Raw genomic sequence first — 19,321 nt, forward strand, 5'->3', positions numbered from 1 at the left:
GCGACATGTAGATAAATGTTTTTTTACCAAGCTGGGTCATTGACAGGACCAGTCTCTCTGGAGTGTTCATAACTGGTGCTGTCTGGAGAAAACTGAGCGACATCGATGCATCAGCTGTCGGAGCCCGGTGACCTGCAAAACAGTTGATTGTAATCAGTGGCTCAGTTTAAAAAAATTCAAGGTGTATTAATTTAAAACAACAGCATATGCCTTACATAACAATAAACAGATGATAAAACAATTCATACCTGCAGGTGCAATTTTTTTCAGGCATCTATCAATGGCAACCTCAGTAGGCAAATCTCGGTGCAGTAACATGGCATATAACTGAAATTGTTAAATGGAGACAAATCATACACTTGATCTTCATTCTCTATTACAATGTTAAAATACAAATGTTACTCTCTAGACAAGTAGATTTTCAGTTACCATTAACAAAAGGAAAATATTCATATTAATCGACATTAATACCTCACTTATATGCATTAAGTATTTTATAACAATTTATCAATGAATACATGGTACAATGAACATTCTAGACAAGTAGATGTTAAGTTAGATTTAAAAATATATTCATACCAAATGACAAGGCATTAAGTATTTTATTACAATTCATACGACACAATATATACATAGTACAATGAACATACAATACAAATGCCTCATATAGTCATTTAAATGCTTGTATTTTAACACAAAATACCTCTTGCACTACTGAAATGCCTCACTAATAGACAATGTTACTTTAATTTAATTTACCCATGATACGTCAAATGCATTTTTATTACAAATTGAAAAACAAACCTGTCTAAATTTACAAATATTATGTTGTAAGTATTCAATAAATAATGCATACAGTGCAGTATGCAATAAAAAACATCTTGCTTACAGATATGATGTTGTTGATGTTTGAGCACACCATGGGTATGTAGAGCATGGCTTGTTGGTCTTGCCCATTCAGACTGTTGTATATGAAGAAATAAACACTGGGCACCTGGCTGGGGAAGTACTGAGGGTATTGCATCTTCGTCAAGTGGTCTGTGTAAAAAGCAAGTAGGACAAAATTTATAAATAAATACATGAAACTGAAAATATTTTAAGAGTAAAAGAACTGATGAATTTACAACTGCTTATTTATCTTAATTAAAGCAAAGAAAAAGTTACTGATCTAGTTACTAAAAAAACCCATGTAGTTTTTCGTTTTGCATAAAATTAATTTTGAATCAGAATGACCAGAAACATTGTATTATCAAAATATATTGCAACACATTTTCAACTCTATGTTAAGGGTAAATAAAAATATAAAAATATTTCAAACTTGGGTCAGTGACTTTAATATAATCGCTGCAAAGCTAAAAGTTATTATTGCTTTTTTTTTTTTAATTATATTTGTCATTGAATAGTACTAGATAACTTGGTAAGACCTGTGTTAATCTGGCTCATATCATCCTTCTGGTCAAAGAGTCGGGGAAAATCACGGGTGTAGTAGTCCATGTAGGAAATGCATTTCAAATCACTGAAAGCAGAAACAGAAAAAAAAACTTGAACTATGTAGTTTAAAGTTTTTTAAAAACTTGAAATTGAACTGTGTACTTAAAAAGTCCTCACAATTTAGGTTTTTTAATGAAATAACAACAAATAAAATAATGCTTGAATTTTGTACTTAAATAAAAAGGCAAATCAAGTTATTTGAGAATAGTTTGGAGATATATTATAAGTGTAGCTATTAATAGTGTGGCTATCAGTTCATTGATAATAAGGCATGTTACACAGCACAGTCTCAATGTTTTGGATGCCGTTATAGTATAATATTGCAATAAAATAATCTGCAATACATGTTAAAGAGAAGAACAATAGAAAATCATACCAGCTTATTTGGAATAAGAGAGGGGCCAGTTCTTTCAGCTCATTCAACAATGTGATGTTCAGTTTCATTTCCTGGAAACAAGTAATTGCCATCATTACACTACATGTATCAACTTCACACACATAAATATATATAATTAATTTTAAATTTTAGATTATAACTGTATATATATGTATATGTATATGTATATGTATATGTATATGTATATATACTGAACAAAATAAGAAACTTCCGCTAACTTTGCTTGAACATAACTTGATGAAAACAAACTGGGGGAATAATTAAAGAGTGTTCCATGATGCATCGTTTGGTGCAAAAATCATGGACATAGGTTAACAGAAACTGGGAGAAATTTTGACCAAGTGTGGTAGGGGTTAAAAAAAAAACACCCACTTAATAACAGGTATGACCACCTCTTGAATTGACCACTGCAGTGCATCGCAGACGCATAGAATTGACTAAAGTGTTGATTTCTGCCTGTGGAATATTGTTCCATTCCTGAATGAGCGCTTGACGAAGTTCGTTGACGTTAGCGGGTGGGTTGCGACGACACCTCAATCGTCTGTCCAGACTATCCCAGACATGCTCGATGGGGTTGAGATCAGGACTTTTAGCGGGCCAGTCATCAATGAAATCAATGTTATTTGTCCTAAGAAAATTTACAGTGTCTCTAGTTGTATGAGAGGTGGCATTATCATGCTGAAAAATCGAGATGTTGGCGTTGTTATGGAACAGAGGAATGAAGTGATGAGCGAGAATGTCATCACGGTAATGTTGAGCATTTAAACAGTTTGCCCACTGATTCGGTTATTAAGAAGCCCAGGTGTGTTAGCAGCAGTAGCAGTCGCAGTTTGGAATCGATTGCGCAAATGCGTGTTCATGATATAGCGGTCTTGACCACGCGTTGTAACACGCGGACATCCACGACATGGCAGGTCGTTGGTGCTTCCTGTCGTTCGAAATCTTACGCGAAGATTTCGTATCGCTCGACTAGAACTCCCAACATGCCTTGCAACGTCTTCTGTTGACATGCCAGCATCAAGCATGCCAATCGCCCGTTCGCGTAAATTATTGGGTATTCTTGGCATACTAAAAATGCTACAATGTAAAAAACTTTAATTTTTTTTAAAATTTTGAAGCGTTTTCGTTCACTTGACAACAATGTCAGTATGACAAGTAAAACAAATTGACCGAATACTACACGGGACATGTCGAACCATGCATGCAAGTGCAAATTGAATTTCACGTTGTCGACGATTAACGGTGCAAAAATAATCGATAAAATTCATGAATCCTGATAATACAGCTCAAGGCTAATACTACCTATATAATTTCATTACACAATGAATTCTTTAACACAACAAATACTATATGTACAAATCGGAAGTTTCTTTTTTTGTTCAGTATATATATATATATATATATACTCGTGGAAAAAAGTTCCTGTGCACTAAATGATTGCATATAAAATATAATTTACTTGAAATGTGGTTATAAAAATTTCAGTAACTGAACGTGTAATCACTCCCGTCGATATTCCAGCGGTGTCCTGTCAATTGCATGAACTATTCATACTTTGTGATCTCACGTTGCATTACTAGCATTCTTGGTCACGTGCTCCTGTTTGACGTCATTTTTCTTATCATTGGACTTTAAAACTATTGTATGGATTCTCATCACTCAGAAAAATGTTTTTGTTGGTTTCTGATCGTCGTCAGTGTGATGCCACGCCTCCCAGAAAATGGACTCCTTCGAACGATGGGTATGATTGAGGTTAGAACGGCACAAACGCTGTTGCTAGTAATTTTGATATTCACTGGTGTTCATCAGAACACTATGCAATATTTGCGGAGATGTTCTTGACAGTTTAGGGGTACTAGGGATTTTCCATGTTTAGGGAGTCGACACGTGACGCCACGTCAGCAAATCGTCAGTGAATATGACCATACATCAGTACGTTGTTCTGTTACATCATCACCGATGGCGCACCAGCATTGTGTAGACAGTACTTCAGGTTCAGAAGGCAGGAGAGGATCACCGTACTTTTAACAGATAAATAGTATATCTATGTAAATTACAATATTTTTAAATTTTAAAAATATAAGTCCTACTGAAATTTTGATGCACAGGAACCTTTTTCCGTGAGTATATATATATATATATATATATATATATATATATATATAACATATATTTATTCCAAATTCTCTAAAAATGTGGTGTAGCACAGTAGTCAGTTTCTACTTTTATGATAATTCTCATTCATATACGTACCTTTGTTTGACACCCAACAGCCAATCTGCATTTGTGTGTGTGTGTGCACGTGCGTGTGTATGTGTGTGTGTTGGGGTGTCATTAAACATTCATTAATTAATTTTTGATAATTAACAGGAGTTGGGATGTCACTCTGACTGTTTCTAAAAATAGCTTGGCAGAAATGGAATAATGGAAATGCTTTAATATGAATGGAAATTATTTTTGATTGTTTCCTGAAGTTAAGCTAATTGCCGCCGACAGGCAAGATGAAGCTAATTACAGAATGCATACAGGGTTGAAATGCAGATCATCTTTTTCTGCATTCAATTACTTTATGCTCCTTAAGAGTCAAATCAGGAATTTTACTGCCTCCATGAATTCTGCAATAAGCAGCAGGTCATCTCATTTGCCTTTCAATTTTCTCAGATTGCTCAGATCACATTAATTCACAATCTCAACAGACAACTTGTCATGTGTAAAAAATAAGGGGTGTGTATTGATAAGGATGCCATAATATTTAAAGCTGCAACCCAAGTTTCCGAGATCCATATTTTTCTTATTTCGCATCTAATTAATTTTAAACTATCACAAACACATTAAGATTTGCCAAAATTGATCATTTATGTAAAATGTTAATGCAAATTAACTGTAAAACAGTGAAAAAACTATAACGGTCAAAACTATTTTGCCATGCCTAGTAACCAATATTGATTCCATTTCTCACTTACTTCACAGACCAAAATGCAGAGCCAGCATAATGGCTGGGCAGTGTGGAAAGATGACTTACTTAATAGACCAAATGCAGAGCCAGCATAATGGCTGGGCAGTGTGGAAAGATGACTTACTTCATAGACCAAATGCAGAGCCAGCATAATGGCTGGGCAGTGTGGAAAGAGTGGAGCCGAGCTGTTGATACAGCATGGCTTCGAGTAGGCTGTCCTATCCGGGATTACAGTACACGGAGACAAACCGTAGACGTGATCTCGGTTCTCCACTACAAATGCATGATGGCTAGAATTCACTAGGAAGTCCCAATCCTGAAATATAATAATTAAGTAAGTAAGTAAGTATATAAATGGCAATATCAGTTCACAATATAAAAGGCAGGGAACCATAACGGAACAGAAATAATAAACTGATAAAACAATGTGTTCTGGTTTTTTATTAGGAATGAGATTTTCATTAAAATATAAATTAATAAACAACATTTGAGAGAGAAAAAATAAATGTTTTTAAGATTGTATCTAAGACAATGATGTAAATTGAAAAAATGAAAAAAGACATAGATGTATGACTTTCCATGATACAAAAATCAAATCAATGACTTTCCATGATACATACATCTTCAGAGCCTTGATCAGAATGTCTGGGTCGTTTACTAGACATCATTGGTGACATTGAGCTGTCCAAGTCATGCTGCAAAACAGAAAATCAAAGTAATGAAATGCAAGGCAAATATCAGTAAAAATGCTAATTCATATAGCATTTTGTATTCTATTATAAATACAGTGAAATCTGAAAGGACAGTAATAAACAAAAATTCACTTTATGATTTACTACTTTATTTTCACCTTCCATTATCTGTTCCTATTTTTTCAGGGATGTGATACTCGTTGAAAAATAAAAGCTCCAATGATCTAAGAAGCTGAATAGTCTGTCATATTCAAACTAGAATAATTTTAAAGCATTTCACATCAAATGAAATCTAATTTGTAAAAATTATTTTATGCACAAGAATCTAAGATCAGATGAAAAGCTGAAAAATGACATCACTTTGCTCCTCAATGTTTCATTAATTGATATAGTCAGAATTTTACACTCGGAACTCAATCATTGGTATATGTTTAGTGAATGCCAACAATATGGTTATAAAATGGAATTCTGGAACGTGGAACTGACCTTGCTGGTGAGTGACAACCTGCTTGTGTCATACCCCATCAGAGAGAGGAGAGTTCTGTAGAAGAGATTCCACTCCGACATGACGGCCAGACCTCCAGGACTGTTCCGAGCAGTGTACCACCGCCCCACGAACTGCAACGCTGTGTTTCGAGGCAGCATGTGCTTCAGAGCATTCAGACAGAGAACGACTAGGAATATAAAACAAAATAAGCTTTACCAAAAGAAGGAAGGAAATGTTTTATTTAATGATGCACTCAACACATTTTATTTATGGTTATATGGGTCGGACATATGGTTAAGAACCACACAGATATTGAGTGAAGAAACCTGCTGTAACCACTTCATGGGCTACTCTTTTCGATTAGCAGCAAGGGATCTTTTATATGCACCATCCCATAGACAGGTTAGCACACACCACATCCTTTGATATACCAGTCGTAGTGCACTGGCTGGAGCGAGAAATACTCCAATGGGCCCACTGACAGGGATCGTTTCCAAACCGATCACACATCAAGCAAGCACTTTACCACTGGGCTACTCACCAAAAGAAAGCAACTATGTTATATAGTTCTAAAAAAAAGAAAAAAGCCAGTACATTCTGTCAAACCAATATTAATTACCGTAATATAGCTGTCTGTCTTTATTGGTGTACTACACATACAAATTTAATACAAACCTCGGGAGTCAGCTCTGATAAGCAGCCATATCATCTATAATAGTACAAACTGTCCAAAAAACTTCTACTTGATTTTCCATTAGGAGAAAGGCAACCTAGAATTATTTATTAAAATATTTGTCTTTTTAATCAGATCAATGATTGGCTACATTTGCAAGAATCCAAAATATTTGTTTCTTATCTAGTAAAATCACTTTATATTTCTTTAAAAAAGGTAATACTTACTGCCTGGTGAGCTGGCAATTGGTGGCATTGCTGTTCTACACATCTGTCCATTTAGTAACTCCTAAAATACACAAAACAAAAAATATAAATAAAAAAATAGCTTTGTTAAGTTTCACTTTTAGACAACAACATGCAAATGACAATGAAGTTTTCTGCAAGTAACAGAATATAGAGTAAACAAGAATTCTGAGGAATTAAATGTCACGCCTTCTATAAACACATTCGATACCGTTGATAATTGCATTCATAAATATTCATCTCAATGCATGTTAAAAAAAAGAATTTTAATATATTTTTTATTTACATGCAAAAGTTGAGGCTGCCAGTGTGGCAAAAATAACAACCAATAGGAACAATAGGAAAGAAAGAAAGAAATGTTTTATTTAACGATGCACTCAACACATTTTATATGGTGTCAGACATATGGTTAAGGACCACACAGATTTTGAGAGGAAACCCGCTGTCGCCACTTCATGGGCTACTCTTTCCGATTAGCAGCAAGGGATCTTTTATTTGCGCTTCCCATAGGCAGGATAGCACAAACCATGGCCTTTGTTGAACCAGTTATGGATCACTGGTCGGTGCAAGTGGTTTACACCTACCCATTGAGCCTTAGGAACAATAGGTTCCACACTACTAAATAAAAGACTGGCGAACACACTTACAAATCATCAATGAATTGAAACTAATTAAAAATTAAAATTTGATAGTAATGTGAAAATAAAATAAAAAAACTCACAAGAGTAAACCTGTTGTCCACATTGTCTCTCAGAATCTGTATAAAGCTGTTTCCCAGTGGAGGCATGTCACTGATGGAACCCTCTAAATTAGAGGAATCATCCATTTCTGTTGGAACTGGCGAAATCTGGTTCACCTGGAATCAAACAAATTACTAGTACTGATATTAAAGTAGAAAAATGTAGGGCTTTAGATCTCACTAATTTGAGAGCAACATGTTTTGTAGTCTGTTCTGAGAGCAGTGACATCTTTTTAGTGTCATAATGCTATTAGTATTAACAGCTGCTGAAGAGTTGTGGATATTCAGAAATGCATTTAAAGCGATTTTAATCTAATTAAAGCTTAATATCTGACTGGTTTTGAGGTGAAATGTTTGAAGGTCAGCATGTTTGTACTTAATTTGAGTGTGATTATTTGGAGCACAATGTCTATCGCCTTGAATAAAAAAAAGGACACACGTCATAATATCAAAAGTTATAGTATGTATTATAATCAGTAGTCCATACAGAGACAGCTTTAACATTTAAGAATAGCCCATTAACCTTTGTCCTATCCAGACAACCCCAAGATACGTGTCCATGTAGTGACAGCAGGGGGCAACTTTTAACATTTAACAATAGCCCATTAACCTATGTCCTATACAGACATCTCCAACAGCTGGGTTGTCCAAGATAGTACTGGTACTTAAATTCTAGTTAAGTGTCGAGTATAAAATAAGTTGTTCAATCATAACCTGACAAAGAGTAATAAGATCAAGAAAACATTAAAGGCCGAATTTACGAAGCCTGTTTTTCTTAAATGCAGGTGTTTAAGCATTGTAAATGTATGTAGTCACATATATGTAAGACATAAACAGGCTTTGTAAATTCGGCCCTAGGTGTTTTCTGTTTTCATAATTATCTGACATGTAAACAGGCAGACCTCTGATAAAATTATTAAACATGACCCTAATATAAATTATTTTGTTCTCACCTCTTCATCAAATCTGGCATCCAGTGCACTGGGCGGCCTGCTGGAGGTAAAGATCCCACCCCGTGATGGACTTTCTACTGGAGTTGTGGCTCGCATCATGCTCAGAGAGCCCGAACCCAGCGGTAGCAGAGGAATGTACACATGGCTGATCTGAATCAAACAAATGAACCACATACATTCATTTCTAATTCACAATCAAATTTTTTTTGTTAGAAAACAGTTGGTTCTTATTCCAAAACAATATATTATCTAGAGTTACACAGTACTACTGCATATCAGAAATAATTCACCACTCTATGAACAATATCACAGAACAAGGGCTCCCAAGAAAATGGAATAAAAAATACCCATTACTATTTCCAGCCATTTTTATTTTGTTAATTTAATATTTTCGACACTATATGCCATTAGTACTTCCATCGGATCTGAAATTTTCTGCTTCCAAAAAAGAAGGGAAAAGAGAAACTACATTCAACATATACTCAATATATCTCGTTAATTATGATAGGCAAGGGAACAGAACACTGATTCTGGTTATGCTTAACTCTATTAATATCAGGCTAACTCTTTATAGGTTTCCCAAACAAAAACATTTATATACCTCTTAGTTATGTAACCAAAAAGTTAATTTAGTAAAACTTGTGTAAGAATCAGCATTATTTATAAAAACAAATCATTATGTATATATTTTTAAATCAATTATAACAAAGTAACTCCTGAAACAAAGTAAGACCAAAATAATTCAATAGGCTACCTTGGTGATGCCACTGTATATGACAAGGAAACCAGTTGGTTCCAGGACTACCAGCATGTCTAGGGACTGAAAGAATATAATTCATTAGCAAATGATTAAAATTTGAATATTAATTAATCCACTATTACCCAAATAAAGAGTCACATATGTTAAAATATTCCAAGACATTACAAACTAAACTAAAGGTATATTCAACTACAGTCAGACCTCGTTACAACGACCATGTTCGTCCCTGGGTCGCTTTGTCGTTATAGCCAGGCCTTTCCCCAGGATTTTTTTAAGGCGCTTACATATATAGCATCATTATAACACAAAAATCAAGCCAAAAGAAGTGGGGTAGTGGGTTGAAAACAGTTAAGTGTTTGCCTTCAATCCATCAAATCATGTTGGGTTTTTTTTTGTGGGGTTTTTTTTTTTTGGGGGGGGGGGGGGGTTAAAACTTTAAAAAAAAAAAAAAATCAATTCCCCACCCCCAACAATTTCATAATTTGTGCCATGTTGTTGCTGTTGATTTCAGCGTCGTGTTAAATGCTTGTCACCTCACAGTTTAACAAATACATATCTAGCATTATCTAACAAATACGATTATTGTAAACTAATTCAGTGTACGTTTAACTGCAATTTGTATAAATACTGCATGTTCATTTCCTGCGATCGCGATCTCAGTGCGTGCTCTCGACCATAGGTACAAAATTAACAAAGACAAAGGAAATAACAAAACTGCAGTTAGGTATTCATTGATGTAAACAACTATTGTTTTTCTACACATTTACATCAAGATTTACTTCCGTGTAATCGTATTGTTCATGTCCGCAACGATGTCTCTTGACACGTGGGTGTCAACTGACTCTGAAGCGTGACGTGTATTATGTATTACGCTGAGAGCTTTCCTCAGTTCAGCCAACGAACGTTCTTCCTAACGTTCGCGAAATATTTGATTGGTGTCCATCGTGTCCATTTGGTTTAACGTGAAGCGCACAAACCAGTGTAGCGAACGTTTGGTTTTCGCTCGATCTGGCTGAACTCAGCCCTTGGGATAGCCGACATGTCTTTCGGCCCTGAACTGGCATGTGTATTCAAATTGACATGCAGTGTCAGTTTGTTTTTATTACTTTGGTTCAAAGACTTTACAAAATTAAAATAATGGAGACATGTTTTATTCAAGAATTTCACCTTCAAAGATGTTTATTCAATTAATAGGTATTTTCTTTGATTTGTCTTGATGCGTAATTCCCAAGCATACAGACATTATTACAACAAGCAGTTATCTGGCGGACTAGTAGTAGCCGATCACCTGTACCGCGTGACCAGCACAAGCCCGCCGACAATTAAAACAGTGCGATCAATGGACCTTAAAGTGAACATCTAAAGAATTGCAGAGATACCAAATGGAAGTGTGATAATGTGTGGTGAATGACGTTACGGATCACAGCTCCATTGTTTTGTATACATGTTACAAATTAAGCCGACACGGTCCTGCAGTTAAGGTGCTTACCAGACATGAAGGCGCTTACTTGGCTGGCTAAGGGAGCACGGGCCGTGTCGGCTTATCGCTCTAGGGAAAACCCCTGATAGCGAAATTGCCCGTGTATCGAATTGCATGAGTTTGCCAAAATAATGTAACAAAAAATACTAATTAATATTAACTGATGACTGAATAGCATTTAAATAATTAATGTATTGCAATTATTATTAAAAACAACAAATACACGTACATACATTAAATATGTTTTTAAAAAACATCATTAAATATATTAAACAAGGCACATTCATCGTCCTTTAATTGGTTCTAAAGGCTTATTTGCAGAATTTGTGGTCGGTAACACTGATAAGATATGTTCTTAAATTTACACACCTACTTAGGTAATAGAACATGTAAATATATATATCAATATAACATTTTGCATGTCAAACCTCAATTGGAGCAGCATCTTTGGCCGAAAGGTTTGTCACTGAACCAAAGATAATTCTGCTCAAGTCGTTACTTTCTTCAAACTTGACACACCTGAAAACAAATTAAAATTTGGTTAAATGGCCCAGATCATCTAGCATCCAGTTTCTCAGCTGTTTTGTTCCACAATAGCAAAGCGGCTGATGATATTCTATGTTAGTTAAAACATGTTTGCTGAAATTGTAGATGTGTTTGCAGTTTAAATTAGTAAATAATGTTACAGGATGGAGAGGCAACACTGTAGCTTTACTTAAACACATGGTACCAACAGGGTTGGTCTCCTGAAAAAAGATAAATAGCTAATAAAATAAATAAGTTTAGAATTTTACAATGCTTCCAACTAACTCTGTCCAACTTTGTGGCTAGAATTTAAAAATAAAAAGAACCTGAGAAGATTTTTAAGGGTAAAGTTACAGACATACAGACAGTGAATGCAGAACTGTTTTTCAGAACATCTCACCTCAGCTGATGTCTGTAAGGAACCATGTAGCACAAATACTGCTGATCACAGACGTCCTTAGAAAGGAATGCTTTGGACGATTTCCCCAGTGGACCATCCCTAAAACAAAAACATGTTGATAGCTACATGTATATATTATTTGCCTCAAAATCTACTTCTAGAACTTATATTGATCTAAGTATTGCTAATAAACTTTATTTAACATAATACTAACTTTAGAACAATATAGCTACTAAACCTTAAACAAAACATCTTTCGGTATGGTGACAGCATGATAGAATAAAACAATCTCAACTAAAGTTAAAGTTTGTTTTGTTTAATAACACTTCTAGAGCATATTGCTTGATAATATTAAACATCGGTTATTCGAAGGAAGGAAGGAAAATGTTTTATTTAACGATGCACTCAACACATTTTATTTACAGTTATATGGGGTCAGACATATGATTAAGGACCACACAGATATCGAGGTAGGAAACCTGCTGTCATCACTTCATGGGCTACTCTTTTCGATTAACAGCAAGGGATCTTTTATATGCACCATCCCATAGACAGGATAGCACATACCACAGCCTTTGATGTACCAGTCGTGGTGCACTGGCCGTAACGAGAAATAGCCCAATGAGCCCACTGACGGGGATCGATTCCAGACCAACCGCGCATCAAGTGAGCGCCTTGCCACTGGGCTACGTCTCGCCTCCGGTTATTCGATGTCAAACTCTTAATCTTAAAGGAAACCAGCTAAGTTTTAAATATCTTAAAAAGGACAGTTACTGTAAGCTTTTCATCAAAGAACAAGAACACAGAAACAATTTTTGGGTAGTGCTAAAATCTGGAAACATCTGTTAGGGATTTTCACCTCTATGTATGGAACAACAGAATATCTAACTATGTGTCTACTTTCTAATAAAATATCCTTGTTTGTTTGTTTGGTAGGTGCTTATATCCCTAGGGTTCAAACACTAAAATAGCCTGACAACCACATGGCAACATACAATGTCCCAACATCGTGGGCGTCACCTGACAGAAGAAAACCCACCTGATAGGAGGTGCAGGTTCGGTCCATATGTGCTCCAAACACACCTCCGGCTGGATTGGTTTCACCCGGTCAGTAAAACTCTCACTGCCAATAATAGAAAAGTTATTGGCAGCACTTGGTGTTCGTAGGTAGGCTGCTGGGGACCAGTTCTGTGAGGGACTCTGGAACTTGTGAGCCAAGCCTGACGTCATAGCAGGTGACTGGGATCGGCTGAAAACAAAGAGTGGACGTAACTAATTGAGAAAGAAAAGAACAGGCATCTAAACATGCTTGCACAGGCGTTGCAGGAGGAGTGGAGGAAGATTCCTGTGGCTTATTTGAGATGTTTGTGCCAATCCTTTCCCCCGTCGTCTTCACGCATGCTCACGGGCCAATGGTGGACACAAGTGATACTGACCTTGATATGGGGAGATTGAACTTTTTGATTATGAATGCAACTCAGTTACTGATGATAACTGGCCATGTTTCCATGTGAATGTATCTCATGAATACCAGTCATTAATGTCATATTACATTATCCATCAATTCATTAATAGTTTGTCGTTATTTGCAATGAAAAGTTGTTTTTGGGTTTTCACTGTGTCAGTATACACTATACTTATTCCGATGTCTGAAATAAGACAATAACATTTGTCATGATCATGGATAAAATAAGCAGAAAAATATTTTCAAAAAAAGCTGCTGTCAGTACCTTAGGAATTAGGAAAAAACTTTTAATTACTAATCAAGGAACTTTACCACCATGAAAGAAGAAAGAAATCGATACTAAAAACATTATTCATCAAACCCACAACTGGAAGAAAACAAAAGGCTGTAAATGTATTACATAAAAACACTTACCATGTCCTGTAACCTAGTTCTGTCAGTACTACAAGGAAATGTTATTATGTTCAAAAGGTTTTTAACAGTTAAATACTAGAAACTACCACCTAAAACAAATATTACACAAATTGTTGTCACCAAATTAAAATAAAATTGGTCAATTGTTCCTAAAATTTGCAATTTGCGAATTTGGCGAGTGGCAGTTAGCCCTGCTTTTTGTAGCAATCTCATCTCACCTGACTCCTGCTATATGTGAGAATCCCGGACTCTGTGAGCGTGAGAAACTAGCGGGAGACGTCAGTCGACCAGACAGACTGCAGAACGGGGACATGCCCGGAGAGTGACTCGATATGTTGTTGAAGATTCTTGAGTGGTTGCTGCTCGAGTAGTTCAGATTGGGCGTCGTCATACTCATAAAACTTGTGTTCTCAAACATCGCCGACAACATAGACTGCTCCTAAAATAACAATTAAAAATTCAGGGCAATGGTATATGTTACTGTACAGGGCTAGCTCTGGGTGAACAAAACATTTTGCCAAATTATCTATTAAAACTTTAAAAAATGCAGAAATTGACAGCTATTTTCTAAAAAATTACCTGAAATTATTTCACCAAATTAAAATAAAATTTGCCAAAACCTTTCACAATTCGTGAATGGCGAATTAGTCGAGTGCCAGAGCTAGCCCTGATACATATATGTATGTAGTGTTCTTCCTACACCATTCTACCACCCAACTATGTTGTTTCCTACCTTCGTTTTCCAATTAATACAGTAGTGATATAATGTAACAATAATTACCTTTGTCAACAAGGAGAAACACTAAATTTTGAAAATGTCATTTCCTAAAAGTAACATTAGTATAGTACTACAATTACAAACTTCCCACCCATATACGATTCACTCTATTATGATTGGACAACATCACTTAAAAACAATAACATCAAATGGGATGTCATTACATAAAACAGGTGATGGAAAGGATATTACAAACTGATTTTTGTGGATTTTTAACTAAATAGAAGTGTTGTTTGTAATTATACAAATTGTTTGTCATTTCTTGTGAATTTATCGATGTATAACAGTCACAAATTGTATAAAATCGAAGCGATTTTATACAATTTGTGACTGTTATACATCGATAAATTCACAAAAAAACAATTCTTATACAGAGCAGACGTTTTAACAAACTGGACCACTTGCCCAATAGATGCAGGATATTCTGATCATTAGGCTGAAGGCACACAAACTTTACAAACACAAACAGTGTACAATCATGGTGCCGAGACCATTATGTGAGAGTATATCAACTGGATTTACATTTTTCAAGTCAATTTGATCAAATTCAAGTACTTTTCATGGGTTTTGACAAATTCAAGTGCTTTTTATTATAACCACTCAAATTCAAGCACTTTTCATAGGTTTTGACAAATTCAAGGCCTTTTCATTTTGACTACTCAAGCACTTTTCATAGGTTTTAACAAATTAAAAGCCTTTTCAAATTCAAGCACTTTTCATAGGTTTCGACAAATTCAAGCACTTTTCATTATAACCACTCAAATTCAAGCACTTTTCATGGGTTTTGACAAATTCAAGTGCTTTTTATTATAACCACTCAAATTCAAGAACTTTTCCAAATCTATGTGAACCCTGTAACAGATAACAAAGACTTGAACACTCACATCCACCCTTGACCTGCGAACTTGCCAAGCCGAGTGAACACCCATCACTGTGTCGTAGGTAAAGGCCAACGAGGGCTGTTCGCTGGTGAACACAATATTCTGAGTATTGTCTGTCATGTAGTTGACCTTGGGACAATCACCCACACCTGCACATAAAGGATAAAGTTAGAGACTCACGACAATCAGTCACCCATAACTGTCAGAATTGTACAAATAAGATAGATAAATAAATATTTTAATTTAATGAGAGCCAAGTACAAACCAAGACATATGAATTAATAAATGATATAATTATTTTTGGTGCATTTAATTAGATGACGTTTTCTCCCCCCCCCCCCCAATATATTTTGACAATACCTAAACACGTAATGGTAATAACCTCTTTGTCACAATGATTTGCTTTGTATATTTCGTGTTTGTAAGTTTTACTCTCCCATTATACAATAAATACTAAATTACATAAATATTCTGATAAAAATATACACAGAAGTGCACCCCTTACCCAAACCAATTGTAATTAATGATCATCCACGAGAATGTAAAAATTATCAATGGATCCACTAACCAATCTGCTGCTCTTTAATTACTTACAAGCAACTGATCATGACATAAAATAAAAAATATTAAGAAACTCAAAAAGAAAATCTCTGACATACCTGAAGTTTTTATAATAACAGGAGCCACCTCATCCAATGGGTGAAGCAGACTAAACACAACAGTCTGATTGGGAGCATTTCTGTAAAACAAAAAGGCACAATTAAGTGTGTAATTTTCTAAACAAATTAAAAAAAACCACACAAACAATTCCTGGTCTATTTTCTTGCAAGCCTTGCAATTGTCCACGGCAATCAGCAATGTCATGCAGTTTTTAATTCTCCACAGCACTTTTTTGCCTTGTACTATATTCAGGGGTTTTTCAACGGCATTTTGTTTTTGCCGTAGACATGTACTTAACTGCAGGGGTTGTCTTGTGTTTCACAACAAAAAATACCTTTAAACAGGTTTCATCTGATGTTAGGAAGAATGTTTATCAAACTGCTTGCAGTATGTACAGCGTTAAATGCTTATATGCTGAAAATAATAAGGATGGCATAAAAAGAAAAGGGCACAAATAAAATATCACCAGGTCCAAGACCTTAGTGAAAATTCAATATGTTTTATCCTACCTGAAGTCTATAGTTCCTATCTATAACCTGTTGACCCTGATATCAGGGTAAACAACATTCAATATACAGTGGAACCTCGTTAGTCCGGACAGTATGGTTATTACAAAAAACGTCCGGATTAACGAATTTCCGGATTACTGAAATGTACGTGATGAGTAACCTCCCTTGATTCGCAAACAAAATAAAAACGACACATTCGATTTTTAGAACCAAACATTTCTTCAACCAGTTTTGTTCTGTTGATCCGCCTCGTGATGTGAATAAGTCGCTATTTGCATGTTCGTGAGGCCAGTCTACTATTCAGTAGTATACTGCCAGGTGCTCGTCTTAAAGTTAGAAAATGCGATTAAATAAAATGAAATACTGTTTAAGACATGTTGCATTGTTGATACTAAATGTTTGATTACTAGCGACAACAAGTTTTACATTTTATTAGTCGTGTTTTGTCATACCGGTTAATATCGTAAATCTAGGCCACATGGTTGAGTTCATTTCCACGAAGTGGGTACGTTGTTGAGGAATGCATATTGTTTCTCACTTATATACAATCATTATTAGTTTAAAGTTTCTACGTTTACAGATTATATTTTAAACATATTAAATGGCGAAATTATAATTCATTTCTGCTATATCTACTGATATAATATAAACGTCAACATGATACATCCCTCCACCCCTAGCACAGAAATACAACTCTCTCAAAACCGGTGAGAACCTGAATGAGCATTGTTCCACTTGTGAAAGAGTCGCAAGCCAGTGTTTTGATAGGAATAACATATAAAAGTTTCCTTTGTCTTTATTTTGGGTGACTGACAATACTCTTGAGTTGGACACCAAAACAATTATGAACAGTATTCAGTAATAAATCATACAGGTAAGTTAGGAGGGTAGTTACAAAACGAGATCATGGGGTATGATCAAGAGTTACCCACTTTTAAAAATAAAATACTTTTTTTTTTTTTTCATAAAATAAAACAGCCAGTCTGGTCATAGATAAAAGAAATTATATTTAAAAAAACAAACAAACACTTGTGAACACTTGTGCTCTATCCTACTAACACTAAATAAACACAGGTGAATAGTTAATAAACTGCGGTGTGAAACCTCGCGCAGACATTTTATCTCTGTCAATTCCTTGAGCGTTAATTGGCGGATTACTTTTATGTTCAATCAGCGGCGACCGGTCAACCAAAGCAATTTGCCTTTACTTTTTACATTTGGTTCAGAATTAAGACCGTCCGGTTCCGGAAGCTGAATATCTGGATTAATGAATAACTTTACTGAGTGGTCGTTTCGTTTTGCTAAAAAAACGTCCGTAAAAGTGAGGATTCCGGACTACTGGAGTCCGGACTAACGAGGTTCCACTGTATTACCAATTTAAGATTATTTGCTAAATACATAATGCTAATGATGTTAACACTTACTTCTTTGGAGCTGTAAGTTCAGCATGGGACACGGTCCTCTCAAACAAAAGCCCATTTTTCATGACCCAGACATGAGAAACCTAAAACAAATACACATTTGTTACTACTTCAATTATAGCTATATTGGGATGGATCTCAATCAGTGCACAATTTTAAGGTAAAACATTAGTGTCATAAGGACATTTTGGAGATATAGTGAGCCCGACACCAATTGAGTGAGCCCTACCTTGTGCTACTGATAAAACACCATAATAAGGACACTTTACATTGGAAGTTAAACATTTGTATATTATTGTTATTGATTATGTCATTTTATCATGAATCTTGCATTTTGTTTTGTTGTAGCCAAGCAGACTGAAGTTATTAAACAGTCTGTTGATCAACCCTAAAGTTAACAAATTCAACAGAGCTAAATAATTTAAGCCAATTAATTTTCCCTCTCAAGAGGAACATAATTAAAACATCCGTTTCCATTCTGCACTGAAAAATAGTGATAAAAATTCGACCACCTTTTATTAAATAACACATTTTCATAACTTAGAATAAAATTGGCATCTTCCAATACCAGCAACATGAACTTCCTATTTTAACAGTAAACAGCTAGAAAAAGTGATTGCATACACTGAGAATCTCACAAACCTGAAATGGCAATGATGTAGAATACTCTCCCCCATTGTCAAGGAAAAAGCTTAAATTCGTTGCCTCAACTACACAGATTCCATGCTGCATGACACCTGAATTGACAAAATCATGTTAAATATTAGCATACCAGCATTAGTTTGAATATACACTTGCATACTGCACAAAATGTTACATGTTTCTGTCATTCTACTTAAACCTGTAGTCATCAATAAGATAAAAAAACGTAAGTCCAGGCAGTTAAACATGAATGTGGTCTATAGAATAAGCAGGCTTTATACAGCCACTGCAAAAACATACATTTAGTTTACATAAACAGGGCTTCTAGAATTTCTTTTCACTAGCCTTACTTTACTTTAAGTTAATAATGGTAATAATCAGATATGTCACCTAAAGAGGGAGATAGCACTTAAAACAACTAACACTGGGGGTTGGGGTGGGGTCAGGATATTCATATTTACAAAATAGACTTAACTGCAACATTTGGCAATTTTGTTTCTCTAGCCATCAGGCATGGCAATAATAGTTATTTACCCTCCCAACATTGAATATCACTAGCCATAGGAGTGGGGCTACCATAATCTAGAAGCCTGCATAAACCACTTAACATTTAAGGCGGCACATAGCCCAGTGGTAAAGCATTCGGCTGATGCGCCGTCAGTCTAGGATCGATTCCCATTGGTGGGCCCATTAGACTATTACGCGTTCTAGCCAGTGCACCATAGCTGGTGTATTAAAGGCCATGGTATGTGG

General features: G+C 35.4%; 1 protein-coding gene across 1 annotated transcript in view; it reads right to left on the reverse strand.

Annotated features, from left to right (window-relative positions):
* LOC121371152 (anaphase-promoting complex subunit 1-like) overlaps positions 1–19,321 on the reverse strand; it is a 51,453-nt gene that overhangs the window by 26,848 nt on the left and 5,284 nt on the right. Inside the window, exons 5-24 of the mRNA XM_041496822.1 lie at positions 18,569–18,663; positions 17,930–18,009; positions 15,996–16,075; positions 15,340–15,485; positions 13,896–14,116; positions 12,838–13,047; positions 11,799–11,897; positions 11,302–11,392; positions 9,388–9,453; positions 8,634–8,783; positions 7,663–7,797; positions 6,924–6,984; positions 6,023–6,210; positions 5,465–5,539; positions 4,969–5,160; positions 1,868–1,938; positions 1,425–1,516; positions 890–1,038; positions 249–327; positions 28–132 (exon numbers count right to left, since the gene is read on the reverse strand). Of these exons, the coding sequence (XP_041352756.1) occupies positions 28–132; positions 249–327; positions 890–1,038; positions 1,425–1,516; positions 1,868–1,938; positions 4,969–5,160; positions 5,465–5,539; positions 6,023–6,210; positions 6,924–6,984; positions 7,663–7,797; positions 8,634–8,783; positions 9,388–9,453; positions 11,302–11,392; positions 11,799–11,897; positions 12,838–13,047; positions 13,896–14,116; positions 15,340–15,485; positions 15,996–16,075; positions 17,930–18,009; positions 18,569–18,663 (2,385 nt within the window). The remainder of the gene's footprint in view (positions 1–27; positions 133–248; positions 328–889; positions 1,039–1,424; positions 1,517–1,867; positions 1,939–4,968; positions 5,161–5,464; positions 5,540–6,022; positions 6,211–6,923; positions 6,985–7,662; positions 7,798–8,633; positions 8,784–9,387; positions 9,454–11,301; positions 11,393–11,798; positions 11,898–12,837; positions 13,048–13,895; positions 14,117–15,339; positions 15,486–15,995; positions 16,076–17,929; positions 18,010–18,568; positions 18,664–19,321) is intronic.

The sequence above is a fragment of the Gigantopelta aegis genome, chromosome 4 (assembly GCF_016097555.1).
Source record: "Gigantopelta aegis isolate Gae_Host chromosome 4, Gae_host_genome, whole genome shotgun sequence".
Classification (NCBI taxonomy): Eukaryota; Metazoa; Mollusca; class Gastropoda; order Neomphalida; family Peltospiridae; genus Gigantopelta; species Gigantopelta aegis.